This window comes from Delphinapterus leucas, chromosome 18, assembly GCF_059928025.1.
Source record: "Delphinapterus leucas isolate spDelLeu-1000000601 "Yukka" chromosome 18, BTC_Dleu_Yukka2, whole genome shotgun sequence".
Taxonomy (NCBI): domain Eukaryota; kingdom Metazoa; phylum Chordata; class Mammalia; order Artiodactyla; family Monodontidae; genus Delphinapterus; species Delphinapterus leucas.
Genome location: NC_143146.1, coordinates 996,667 through 1,009,146, shown reverse-complemented (window position 1 = coordinate 1,009,146; position 12,480 = coordinate 996,667). Strand labels below are relative to the sequence as shown.

Here is a 12,480-nt window from a genome sequence, read left to right as displayed (position 1 = left end):
CTCCTCTCCTTCCTGTGCACGTACACATGCACCCGCCCATACACAACCACGGGCACAAACCCAGCCTGCTTTTCTCCTCTGCGAGCACACATACACGCTGCACACACACTGGAACCCCGCTCCTCCAAGTCAGCACATCTGCACGTGCACGCACACACACACTCGACCCCTGTCCTCCGTGTTCGCATGTATACCTTGCCCCTGGCTGTGCACACACGCACGTGCACACCCATCGCTTGGCCCCCGTGTGCATACACACTGACCTGCACACCTTGCCCCTGTTCCCCGTGTGCCTACACATGCATACACACCCCCAACCCCTGTCCCCCGGGTGCACACACATCCACACACACCAGGCCCCTGTCCCCCGAGTGCACACACACGCACTTGCACCCTGGTCCCTGTCCCCCATGTGCGCACACACGCCCGTGCACCCCCTGCTCCGATCCCCCGGATGCGCACACATGTGCACACATCCCAGCTCCTGTCCCCCGGGTGCGTACACTCGCCCGTGCACCCCCGGCTCCCATCCCCCGTGTGCGCACACGTGCACACATCCCCGGCCCAGCTCCCCCGCGCGCGCACCGCCGCGTCCTGGGCCAGGCCCTCCTCTCCATCCCCGGTCAGCGCGCGCGCACACACGCGGGCACGCGCAGGCGCAGCCCATCCTCTCGGAGCTCGAGCGCGGGCCTCCGGGCGGGAGGGGGAGGGGAGGAGGGGGAGGGGAGGGGGGAGGGGGGAGGAGGAGGAGGAGGGAGCCGAAGGCGCGAAAAGGCGCGCAGGCGCGCTGCGGGAGCCGGGCCGCCGCCCACGTCACCGCGCCGCGCACGTCACGCCGCCCGACGCTCGCAGGGTGAGCCCCGCGCCCCGGCGCCTCGGCAGGGCAGGGACCCCGGCCGAGCGCCGCCGGGACCGCCGCCCTCAGCCCGCCCGCCCGCGTGTGCGCGCCCGGTGTCCGCGCGCCGACCGCCCGCCAGGTGCGGCGGGCCGGGGTCCCGGAGGGGTGCGCGCGCTGAGCGCCCGCGGACCCCGCCGCCCCCCGCCCCCGCGCCGCGTGCGCCGACCCGGTCCCCGCGCGCCGAGGGCCGCCGCGTGGGCGCCCAGGTGACCGGCCCAGCGGGGTCGCGGGCCGGGGTCCCGGGCGGGGCCTGCGGGCGGCCTCCAGGCGGAGCGGCGCGCGCGTCCGCGTCCGCACCCGGCGGGGGTCGGAGCGGGGCGGGTCCGAGCGCGCGGGGTCTGGGGCGCGGGGTCCGGGCGGCGCCGGGCCCACCTGCCCGCCGACTGGCGGTTCCGGCGCGCGGGGGGCGCTCGCGGGTGGCGGCCGCGGCCTAGTGACAGGCCGGAGGCCGGGACCCCGGAAGCCCACCTGTCAGAGTTACCGGTCGGCCGGTGGTCGCGGGTGGGCCGGGAGCGCCCGTGGGGGGCGCGTGTGCGCGGGGCCGCGGTGCCAGGCTTATCCGCGCGGGGTCTTTGTGCGCGTCAGGGAGGCTGGGCGGGCATCCTGGTGGCTGACGGGCTTCCCTGCCTGGGATGACTTTAAAGTCACCAAGGTAGGGGGCATTTCTGGGCTGCGCGCGCTCTGGGGATGGGGTGTGGGGGTTTGGAAAGGAAGGCACCTGCTACCCGGAGGGGCAGTGGGGACAGCGGTGGTGCTGGGGGAACGTTGGTGTTACTTCTTGTTTCATCCTTACTCATTCCTCGTTTTTCCTTCTTCTTACCAGAAAAACCATTTTTCTTCTCTGGAGGGTGAACATTTATAGCATCGATTTCACGGATCTGGTAACATGGCAAAAGATGTAAGTATGTTTGCTTCCTGCTGGACAGACGTTTGCCTAGTGCTATGTTCTTGATAGGTTCCCACTTTGTTTCAGAATGACCACGCATAAGCCACAGAAGAGTTGATTTTCAGGCTTTTAAAGCACATGAAACAAGGTAAAGGTGAAAAGAATAGGAGAAACCCACAGCTTGTGTGGAGCCGTGCGCTGGCCTCTGCCTGGGCTTTGCAGGCCTGAGCACCGGGCGGTATGCTCCGTTAGGAGGCTCAGTCGCAGCCCAATTTCTGGGTCTTTGCCGACGGTTAACTTGTAAATCAATCATGCCTCCGTGGGAGGACACCCTGAGTGCATGAGGGCTGGGCCCGGCCCTGGGCTGCGCCCTGAGCACCTGCTTTGTGTACCTCGTGGGAAGTTAGTTCAGCTTCGACCCATAAAGCGCTAAGCACTGGTTTTGGCAACTCTTTTTCTCAGAAAGAGTGAAATTCGGTGATGAACAAAATGTGGTAAAAAATTCTACTTCAGCTTTGTATTTGTTATGAACCTGCAGGACGTAGTGAATAACTTTTCTTCACATTTTGCAAGAAATAGGCTTTTAGGCCCCCAAATATATTTTATGGGCCGTGTAGCCCTGTACTACCCTTGGTAATAGTTAACTGAAACCCCAGCTCTGTTCTTCAGTGTTTCTCAGAATGTGCTGTTCTGTGAACGTTAGGGAAAAGAGGCCGTGGACTTATTCACTCATTAATTGCACGGAAGTACAGCCCGAGACACAGCTGGAGGCGTAAAATGTGTCTGTATCTGTGGGACCACATAACAGGTGTGAAGTCCTCCCGCCAGCGTGTGTGGACTCGGGTGCCCCTGTGTGGTGTCTGTGGGTATGAGTTTATCATCTCTGTCGGTCGAAGGCCGTGCCTGCTTCTCTGCTACGTTCGCCCCAAGGACGCGGGCCGGGCAGCAGGCGCGCAGTAAGGGCGCTGCGGTGCCAGGGCTGGTGTTTGGGGGCCGAGTTTCTTGCCCTCCTGTGTTAACCCCCGGAGGAGAGCCGTCTTCCTCCTCCGGGGCGTCTGGGGGAAGTAAAGACGGACGGTCACGGCCCCGGGCCCGGCTGCAGGAGGAGGACTGCTTAGCGGCCTCTCCCGATGGTCCCTTCTGGAGACATAGCCCCGCAAAGCGCGGGCAGCCCGGCGGCTGGGTGGAGTGATGCAGAACCATCCGTTGCCACGTGAGTAGGTGACACCGGCCGTGGAGGTCGGTGCCATGGTGATACCGGCCTGAGGAGATGCAGGTGAAGTGGCCTTGCCTGTGCTGAGCTGGGGGCCGTCAAGTGTGCTGGAACCAGGTCTCGCTGGGGCTGGGGGTCGGCGGGCTGGAGGCCACGGCCGGGTCAGGGCTTGGCCCGTGTCCCGCTGCCTGAGTCTTAAGGAGGGTGTGACGTTTGAGCCTGGGAAGCCGACCCTGGCAGCCAGCGGTAACTTAAGCAGTGGGGCCTCAGTGTGGTCTCTCGTGTAAGGTCAAAGCCCCTTGAGTTGAAGGGGGTGGTGGGCTGGGACTCCAACTCGACAGAGCTCTGGGGGCTCCGTGGGGGACTGTTGGGGCTGGAGGGGGCTGGGACGGGGCAGTGTGGGCTGTCCCCCTGCGGGTGGGCCAGTCTCCTGGGCACACCTGGAGCTTCTCTCCACCCCGTCGTAGGTGCGTCGGGCCCAGGGTCCTGCCCCACTGGGCCGAGGACCCCTGCGCGCTGCCGGCCTCGCTCGGGGTTTGGGGTTTGCCAGAGCCGTGACGGTGACGCCGGCGGTGAGGGTGGGGCAGAGTCGGGAGCAAGCGGTGCGTTCCCCCTGAACCCCGGAGGGTGGGGGTGGGGAGGGTGAGGGCACAGGCCAGTGGCGCCTGAGGCCGAGCTGCCTGCCCGCCGTGGGGCGTCTGTGCCTAGTGCACGAAGAGGTGAAGTCTTCGTGTGTTTTTCTAAAAGGCGTCTGGACAAAACACTGTCGTTCCCGCGTTTGACCATTTTCCGGCAATACGTGGAAAGAAGCCTGGTGGCTCGGTGGTTCACCACCACCGTTCCCTTTGGAAAGTGGGTCTCCGCGCCGTCCTTAACTTCCCTGGCCCCTTCTTTGCTCCCGGGACCCTCGGCCCTCGAGTGTGGGACTCACACCAGAGCTCAGGGACTGTCCTTAATGTGCACGTGGCGGTGTTGCCACGATTTCCTGTGACGAGGCCCGTGGGTCAGAGGCGCGCGGGTCGAAGGTGGTGGCGACGCTGTTGGCGGCGCCGTCCTGGGGCTGCCTGTTCCCTCCCCCATGGGGACTTGTCACCCTGGTGAGTGGAAATGCAGTTCATTGGCTATTGATTTATGAAGCTGAGTATCTGTGGGTTTTATTTTGTGCCTCTGGTCCCATGACAGATCCTGATGGGAGGGTTTCCAGTGCCCAGGACGCTCCTGCGGTGAATGTAGGCGTGGAAGGAAATGTGAAAACTGTCACCATCAGAGATGTCTCATTGTACTAAAAATTGCAGTTGTGTGAAGTAGAGTGGATGGCGTCTGACGTTGTGCATGTGTGCCTGTGTGTGTTTCCTGAGCATGTGTGTTTCCTGAGCGTGTGTGTGTAGGGGGCCGAGCGTGTGCATGTGTGCGCGTCTGCATGTGTGTGTGTGCTGAGCGTGTGCGCGTGCTAAATGTGTGGTGCACGCGTGTCCCTGCCTGGGCTGCCTCCCCTTCAGGTCTGTGGCCCTGATGAGTGCTTTGGTGCCATTGGCCTTTGGAAGACTGTGGGTTTAAGATAAAGGGCCTGTGTAGTGGCTGTAGTTGTTCTAGAACTGGACTGGAGGGGCCGCAGGGAGAGAGCCCGTGACTAGCCCCCGCCCCAGCCGTCGGAGTGACCCTCGGAAGGAGGACACGGGGCTGGCGTCCCCACTGGGAGGACCAGTCCTCCTCCAGCGTCACAAAGGTTTGAAAAGAGCAGGTGGGGGGTAGTCAATTCATGAAATCTCAGGCCTGCGCTTTGCGGAGATGTTCCTGGGACCCTCCCCTCCCTGCTTCAGGTTGGGGGCAGAGGGCAGGTGAGCCGCGGTTCGGCCCCAGCAGTCCCGGGAGGGCCTGTGAGTTGCCGTCAGGGCTCGGGGGCCTCACCGTGGAGCTGCTCTGTGGTTGTACTTTGCGTTCCGTGAGTTTATGGAAAAACCCCTGGATTGTGTTATTGAGGGCAGGAGACCGAAGAAACACGCGTGGAATCTAAGCTTGTGAGGGATGCGTAACAAGGCCTGGTTTAATGAGCTTGTCTACAAACACACATCCTGAATGCTGTTTCCCAGGCCTGGGCCTCGGTGATGAGATTCGGGCCGCGGAAGGGGACCTGGGCTGGCGGGACCGGCCGTGTCTCTCAGGCCGTGAGGTGAGGGCCCGCCGGGCGCTGACGGCGCTTCTCTTCCCGCTTGAGACACGAGCGAGAGAGCTCAGCCCGCTCCGGCGAAAGCGGTGAAGCCAACACTGCTGTGCTTGTTTGTCGACGGGCTTTTCCGGTTTCGGAATCACCTTTTTTCTCCCCGGAATGAAGTTGGAGAAACTCTGAGGCCGTGTGAAGAGCAGGGCGCTGTGGCAGGACCAGCAGTGCCGCCCTGGACCCCGCGGCTGCGTCGCACCTGGTGGAAAATGCTGTCTGCCTCCTGGTACAGCCAGGATGCTTTCTCAGCCCTGCTCCTCGGTGAGCGAGTCACCCCGGGGTGCGCTGTGGACCTGGGGCTTGGCACCCAGCCTGACGTGCATTGTGACCCCTCGGGACGTTTTCCGCACACAGTCCCTTGCTGGAAGCCCTTCTCTCTGGTGTTGAGCAAGCCTCGTTTTTCTTCAGCGTAGAACAGGGTGGTTCTTGCTCGGACGCCAGCCCTGGCTTCTCCTCCTGTGGCTCTGTGCTGTTTGTTGAGGGGGTCTAGGCCTCGGGGGGAGCGGGGATGGGCCACAGCCCTGGGTCACTCGTGGCATGAGGGCCAGACCTCTGCAGTGTGGCATCGCGTTGGCCCAAGTGGAGGTGGGACTCAACCCGGCCCCTCTGCTCAGACGGGCACGGCCGGTACGGAGTCTGTCTATGCTGCGCGGGCCTGGACGGGAGCCGGCGGTGGTGGCTCAAGAGTCGTGGCACTATCTGGGCCCGGAGCAGATGTGCTGCACGGATTTCAAGGGTCCAGGGTGAAGTTGGACTTATTTCTCTCAGCCTCTGTTGTTTTTTGTTTGTTTGTTTTGTTTCTGTTTTTGTTTTTTGCAGTACGCGGGCCTCTCACTGTTGTGGCCTCTCCCATTGTGGAGCACAAGCTCCAGACGCACAGGCTCAGTGGCCATGGCTCACGGGCCCAGCCGCTCCGCGGCATGTGGGATCCTCTCGGACCAGGGCACGAACCCGTGTCCCCTGCATCGGCAGGCGGACTCTCAACCACTGCGCTACCAGGGAAGCCCAGCCTCTGTTGTTTGAGCTCAGGACTCTGTCCATCAAGGTCCTGTTTTCACAGGATCCAGATTTTAAGGGGATTCTGGTTTGACAGAGTGAAACCCCTGGGCCTCCCTTGGGCCCTGAAACGCAGCACCTCCTGACACCTGTACCCCGGTGTCCCAACAGATGACTTCGTGTCACCGAGGGCCCAGAGGGACACGGAGCGCTTGCTGGATGATACCCAGGGTGGGATTCTGCCTGTGGACCAGGCCGCGGGCCATGCCGCTCTGCCTCCCTGCCCAGTCACAGGTGACAGACTTACCGGCCCTTCCTGGTCCATCCCACAGAGGACTCGCCACCCCAGGGGTTCTCTGTGGCAGCCGTGAGTTTGTCTTTGCTGGTTGACGTCGCACCAGCAGGCTTTTTGGTCACAAACCTTGGGTTTTCCTTTTAGCAGAAGTTCCGCAAGGAACAAGTGTGAATTACTGAAAAAGTTCAAGGAATGTTTCTCGTGATCGTAAATGCATTGTTAGTTGTGCCAGAGTTGGAAAAGCTCCAGGAAAACGAAAACAAGAGAAAGAAGCCATCTGCCAGCCGGCATCTGAGGGGGATTGTTGGGGGTTTGTAGGTTCTTCCTGTTGGATCTTCACTTAGTTGTACATAACAAAGGTTTTACCCATGTGTGAACGTTCTGTGCGTCCCACGTCTACCCCGTCCACGTCCGTGTGCTGTCGCCGTTTCCCCCAGTCAGGCTTTCTCTTCTCCTGTGTCATCTTTAGCAGCTGTGCGTTTATTTGACACGTTGGGGAATCGTAGGTGGTCACTTACTGAAAAAGTGACCTAAAATGGGAAATAATAAAAAATGATACATTCCTAAACTCATCTTGTAAAATTCAAACACATATCCTTGCCCTCCCGGCCCCCTGGCTGTAGAGCGAAGGCCCTTTCTTGGCGAATGGGTCCAACGATTCACGTTTCTTGCATAAACCATAGCCCGTAAGGCCCAGCTTTGATTTCTGCAGGATGGAGGGAGGACGTAGAGGACGTTTAAAGGTGCTGAATGCGACCTAGATTGTTTGCAGTTTTTTCCACGCGTTTAATAACAAATATAAGCGGCACAAGTGGGCGTTTAGAAGCGAACACAGCCGAGTGGTGGCCTGACACGCGGGTCTTCGGAGGGTCCTGAAGGGGTGGGGCTGGGTTAACTCGGCAGAGCCCCTCTGTTGTGTCCCCCGTGCCCAGGCCCCAGCCGTGGGGATTCTGGTGGCTTCCAGTTCAGTCTTCTCACGTTTGCACAAATCCACAATGATAACCCAGGACGGGTTCCTGGCAGTGTAATTGCGGGTGGACGCTCACACACGTGTGCGCCGTGCCTGAGGCGTCCTCAGATGACTTCCTGGGGCGGGCGTGCTGAGTCGCATCTACTCCCATCAGGTTGTCGGAGCCCATTTTAACCGCCCGTTTTTAGCACCAAGTTTGCTAATTTAAAAACCCACAAACTCTCTCCATTTGATGGGTGAGGTTTTAAATTCATTGTTTTAGTTTGCATTTTTTGATTCAGAGATTGAATATGTTCCTTTTAAGACATCACATTTCTTTGTGAATCGAACGCGTCCCGTGCTGCATCCTCCATTCGGGTGTCGATTTCCTGTTGATTTGCATCCACTCCAGAAACTAAGGATGTTCGTGAAACCATTGTTGTCATTTCACAGCAAAACGTTAAGATTTGGTTCTTCTGTCGTCAGCACGAGTGGCAGATATACCATCATTTCAGGCTACACCATGGAGAACACACCAGAGTTCACACCTGGAAGTTTCATGTTAAGAACAGTAGTTTCCAGGTGTCTGAACGTTCTTCCTTCCCTGTCGTCCCGGTGCAGTGTGACCGAGGCCGGCACGGGTCTGTGTTCCTGCCCCTCTGGGGCCGTGGTCTCGGCCTCAGCTGTTACACGATGGCTTGTCCTCTGCTTCCTGGTCTTGGGGACTTGAGTACCTGGCGTGGGTCTCATCTTTATGTTGTTTCATTTGCATTTCAGAAAAATCAGGGTTTGAGTGAAAATGTCTCATGCTGAATCGATGGCATCTAGATCTGATCAGAGCTCTGGGGGTGAACACCCACTCGTGCAGCCGAGGGCCCCAGGCCACCAGCATCGGGGTGCAGGGAGGACCCTGGCTGCAGTGTGGACGTGCCCGTGGGGTGTGGGCAGCAGGGACTTGTTGGGGGGAAGGGCCTGCTGCACTGGGTCGGGGTTCCCCTTGAGGGGCCGCGGCCGGGCACAGTGGGTAGGAGGGCGGACGAGGGGCAAACCCAGAACAGGCCTTGGGGGCTTTGGGGAAGGGGAGAAGCCCGCCCAGTGGGTCAGCCTTTCTGGTCCTAAAGAACCTGAAATCATGTTCGCCTGGGGGCGACTTGCAGATGGGCGGGGTCCTAGTCTCCGTTGCCTGGCAGAGGCTATAGCCCCTGCAGATCTGCCGCAGAAAGGCCAGAAAGCAGGACGGAAGCAGGTATGTAGAAGCTGTCTCGGAGCCGTGTCACGTTTTCTTAGGGCAGTCTTGCGTTTGCACCTGTTGTGGAGTGAATTCGCTGTTTTTCTGTCCATGATGAGTGAGGCTGGTCAGATTGTGGGTTAGAGGCCGCGTCCTTCTAGGGAGGGTGAGGCCGGGTCTGACGGGAGCCCCAGGACCTGGTGTTGGGGGCTGGGAGTGGGGCGGCACCTGCTCTCTGGTGGGTGGAAGGTGATGGTTTAGACGATCTGCGTGGCGCTGGGAGCAGGTTGGGGGGCGGAGTGGGGGGAAGCGCTCCTTCACACGTGGGTCTCTGGGGGTGCGGGGGGCTCTGATGCCCTACAGGAGGCCCTGAAGCCCTGGCATTTCCGAGCAGGGCGTCAGGGCCCCTAAGGAGGAAGCAGAAGACGCGGGCTGTGCTGTGCCCTGCCTCCCGGTCGTGTGCCCCTCGGGGACAGCAGCCAGCATCCCGGCAGGGGGTCAGGATCTCACTTGAACTCTGCAGCCTCACCCTGGTTCCTGGGCCCGCCTGCGCCCCCCGATCCCTGGAGCCCGCTGGGCCCTGTGAGTGTGACCCCCACTGGTGGCAAGCCCTGGGCCTGGTGCAGGAAGCGTTGGTGCTCGCCGGCCGTCTCCTCTCCAGACCTGTGGCCGATGCTTCCCTGCCTGTGGCTCAGGCCACTCGCTGTGGCCGTGGCTGTGGCTGCCGTGGCTCTGGCCGCCACCTGGTTTCCTCTCCGTGGATACCGGGGGGGTCCCGGGGCGGGGGTCCCGGCCTCAGAGCCGCGGCTTGCAGCCCCCCAACCTCGTGCTTCCTGGATCTTGGGATCCTGGGGCCTCTGGATCCTCTGTTGAGGAAGTGGCGGGAACCTTATGTTTTGCCCAGTTACGGAAGTAGAGGGTTTATTTAAAAATCCACGTAAGAGTCGGAAAGAAAGTTAAGAGTCATCTGAAATCCCAGTCCAGGGTGGCCTTGCTGTTAGATTTTGGGGATTGTTTTGGGAATAACTTACACGTCCATTACACGGCTTTGCGTAAGTGCTCTCAGACGGTCTTTTCCTGCTGTTTTTCTCCACGGGTTTGTCCCGGACGTTTTCTTGTTGGTAAATATGAACGTGGATGATTAGAGGCGGCTTTGTGGGCCACCTCAAATGTGTGCAGGGGTGGAGGGGCCCGCATCCCTGTCACGTCCCGAGTGACTCGGTTCAGGGCTGTCCCGCCGTCCTGCCTCCCCCGGGACTGGTTACACTGCTACTGTCGTGGCATCAGATGTTCCAGGCCGTGTCCCTCGAAGGTGAGAACCCTTTACACCTGAAACTTGTATGATGCTGCACATCAGCTGTACCTCAAAAATAATGCAAATAAGTAAAGAAGAGAAATGCCCCGAATGCTGCACGTTGATTCCCGAGTGTCTCCCCGCTGGTCCTGGACCCGGAGGGGCTCTGCCACTGGGGCCCCGTGGGGTGTTTCACGTGGACGTGGCCCTGGGTCCTCACCCGTTCAGGCAGCCTCCCCTGCACCGCCTTGCGAGCGCCAGGGGCCGGTTTCACCTGTTCTGTGGTGTTTGTGGCAGGAGCTGGACCTGAGGTTCCAGGCACAGCCTCCCGAGCTGTGCTCTCCACCTGGAGTCTTTCTTCACGTGATGGACCTCAGCCCTCGCCCTGGCGCTCCGGCCTCGTTGGTTCATAGTGTCTCCGTGGTGGCCCTTCCGTCCGTGGCAGGTGGCCTCGGTCAGCTCCGTAGCAGGTCACCCAGAGTCTAGGGACCTGGAGAGCAGTGTTGTCACCCGTGGCGTCTGCGGCAGGAGCACGGGACCCAAAGGTGTCCTCGATGGTCCCCGAGGCCCCTGGGGGCCGCTTGTCGCCCTCACATCATGAGAGCGAGTGAGGGGGCCGAGGAGACAGAGGGAGACAGAGACAGAGAGATGGGGAGAGACAGAGACGGACACAAGATGCAGGTGGGAGGGGCGGTGAGCCAGCGGGCAGGCGACTTGGTCCCTTGTGAGCTGCCCTGGCCTTTGCAGGTTTGGCCACCAGGTCAGGCCGTGCTCGGGGGAGGGGACTGGGCAGGCGTGAAGTCCCGCTGGCGGGGGGCCTGGCTCACTCACTGGGTGCGTGTCCCCCGCCGAGGGGGGCAGTGTTCGGGGTCTATGTCCTTTTACGTTAGGGCTGCTCCTGTGACTGCTGTGCTGAAAGGACCTCATATTTCTCTTGTATGCGCGTCGGTGCTGATGTTAAGGAATGCTGTGGACTAGGTTTTCTCATGATTTCCACGAGGGCCAGCGATGATGGATTTTGTCTTTTTCTCGTCACCATGACAGCACTGATGCGCTGGGTGTGCCCGTGTGGCTCGGGAAGTGCCACAGCCTTTCAGGATGAGTCAGGAGGAGGTTACTGAGGTGAAGGTGCGTGCGTGCAAACTGGCTCCCTCAGCGCCCCTCCCTGGTGGGCGGGCCCTGGCCTGTGCGGAATCCTCGAGGTCCAGCGAAGGAGGCCGGGAGGTGAGGCAGAGGCAGACTGGGGGGGAGATGCGGCAGGGCTCAGCCAGGTCACGCCTCCTGGTGGCAGGTGATGAGCTGGGGCCCCACTTTGCATTTCTCAAGCCTGGAGCGTGGTAGTGTCGGCAGTAGGAAGGTTTGCTAGTTTAAGTAAAGTAGTTGTCAGCTTTTCATCTTTCGTTCTTAATTGTTCAGCTCTTTCTAGCAGCATTGTGTGTTTTGGGAACACGTGTTTTACCGTCATTGCTACCGTGAATGGGATAGCTGTGCCTACTGTAATTGAGTAACCGACTTTTTCCGTTAACTACAAACACAAAAGGCTGAATATGGTTTTTCTAAGGAAAATTAAGGTTAGTTATGGCAAACGAGTGCCTTTGTTGTTGGTTTGCATGTAATGGATTTAGCAGCATGGTATTTCCCTAGAGGAAGCCAGGTTTGCACCTTAAATACAAAGATTTTGTCAGAAAGCAAGTCCAGAGCGCTGATGTTCCAATTCATTGCAATTTCAGAAATACGTCTCGAAGGTCAAGCGCCACCTGTGTTTTGATGCTTGTTGTCAGGGCCCCGAGCTCGTAGCCTCTGGGCTGCAAGGCGCGGGGAGAGGCCCTGAGGCCTGCTCCTGAAGCGGGCGTTTTAGAAAAGGCTGCAGCCGAGACTGGGGTGGAGGGTGGCTTGTGGGTGACAATGCCCGCGACCCCTCCACGCGTACCTGGGGTGGACCGGCTCCTCTCCCGAGGTCTGCGCTGTCCGTGGTCTGTCCTGCTCCGGTGCGGTGTCCTGCAGGGCAAGGGCGGTGCAGAGATGCTGTCCCCACACGGAGCCTGGGGCGGGCTAGGGTGTCGGCCTGAGTCGTCTTCAGGCCCGCAGACGACTCTGTCACCTTCCTACAGAGCCGGGCGAGAGGGGCCTTGGGTTCAGGGGTGATGGCGACGTCTGTGTGCAGCGTCTCTGGTAAGTTTAGAAGGTGAGGCGGAGCCGTCTCGGCAGCAGGGTGACCTCGAGGGTCTGCCCTGCTCCAATGCTGTTGCTCTGACGTCTCGAGCTGCTTGACTGTGGCTGCCGCCCGCCCACCCGAGGCCAGTGCCGCTCGCTTAGTCCCTCAGAAAGGACTCCTCTGGGGTCGGGCAACCTGAGAAATTGCTGGGCTGTGACTGCGTGTCGTTGATGGTTTGCGGTCGCGTCACATCCAGGGGTCACGGCCGCGGCTGCCCACGGCCGTGAGGTTTGCCCCCAAAGTGGCGGCCGGATGGTGAACAGCAGTGCTTTGTTATGTTCTGAGGAA

General features: G+C 60.3%; 1 protein-coding gene across 11 annotated transcripts in view; it reads left to right on the top strand.

The window, feature by feature from the left end:
* The first annotated feature begins 832 nt into the window (after positions 1-832).
* The window catches only part of TFDP1 (transcription factor Dp-1), a 42,273-nt gene continuing 30,625 nt past the window's right edge, over positions 833-12,480 (top strand). For 5 of the 11 annotated variants that reach the window (XM_089899316.1, XM_089899308.1, XM_022576685.3 and 2 more), the window contains exons 1-2: positions 860-977; positions 1,722-1,796. In XM_089899316.1, the coding sequence (XP_089755442.1) occupies positions 1,785-1,796 (12 nt within the window). In that variant the 5' untranslated portion in view covers positions 860-977; positions 1,722-1,784. The other 6 variants (XM_089899310.1, XM_089899309.1, XM_089899311.1 and 3 more) reach the window with 6 other exon arrangements.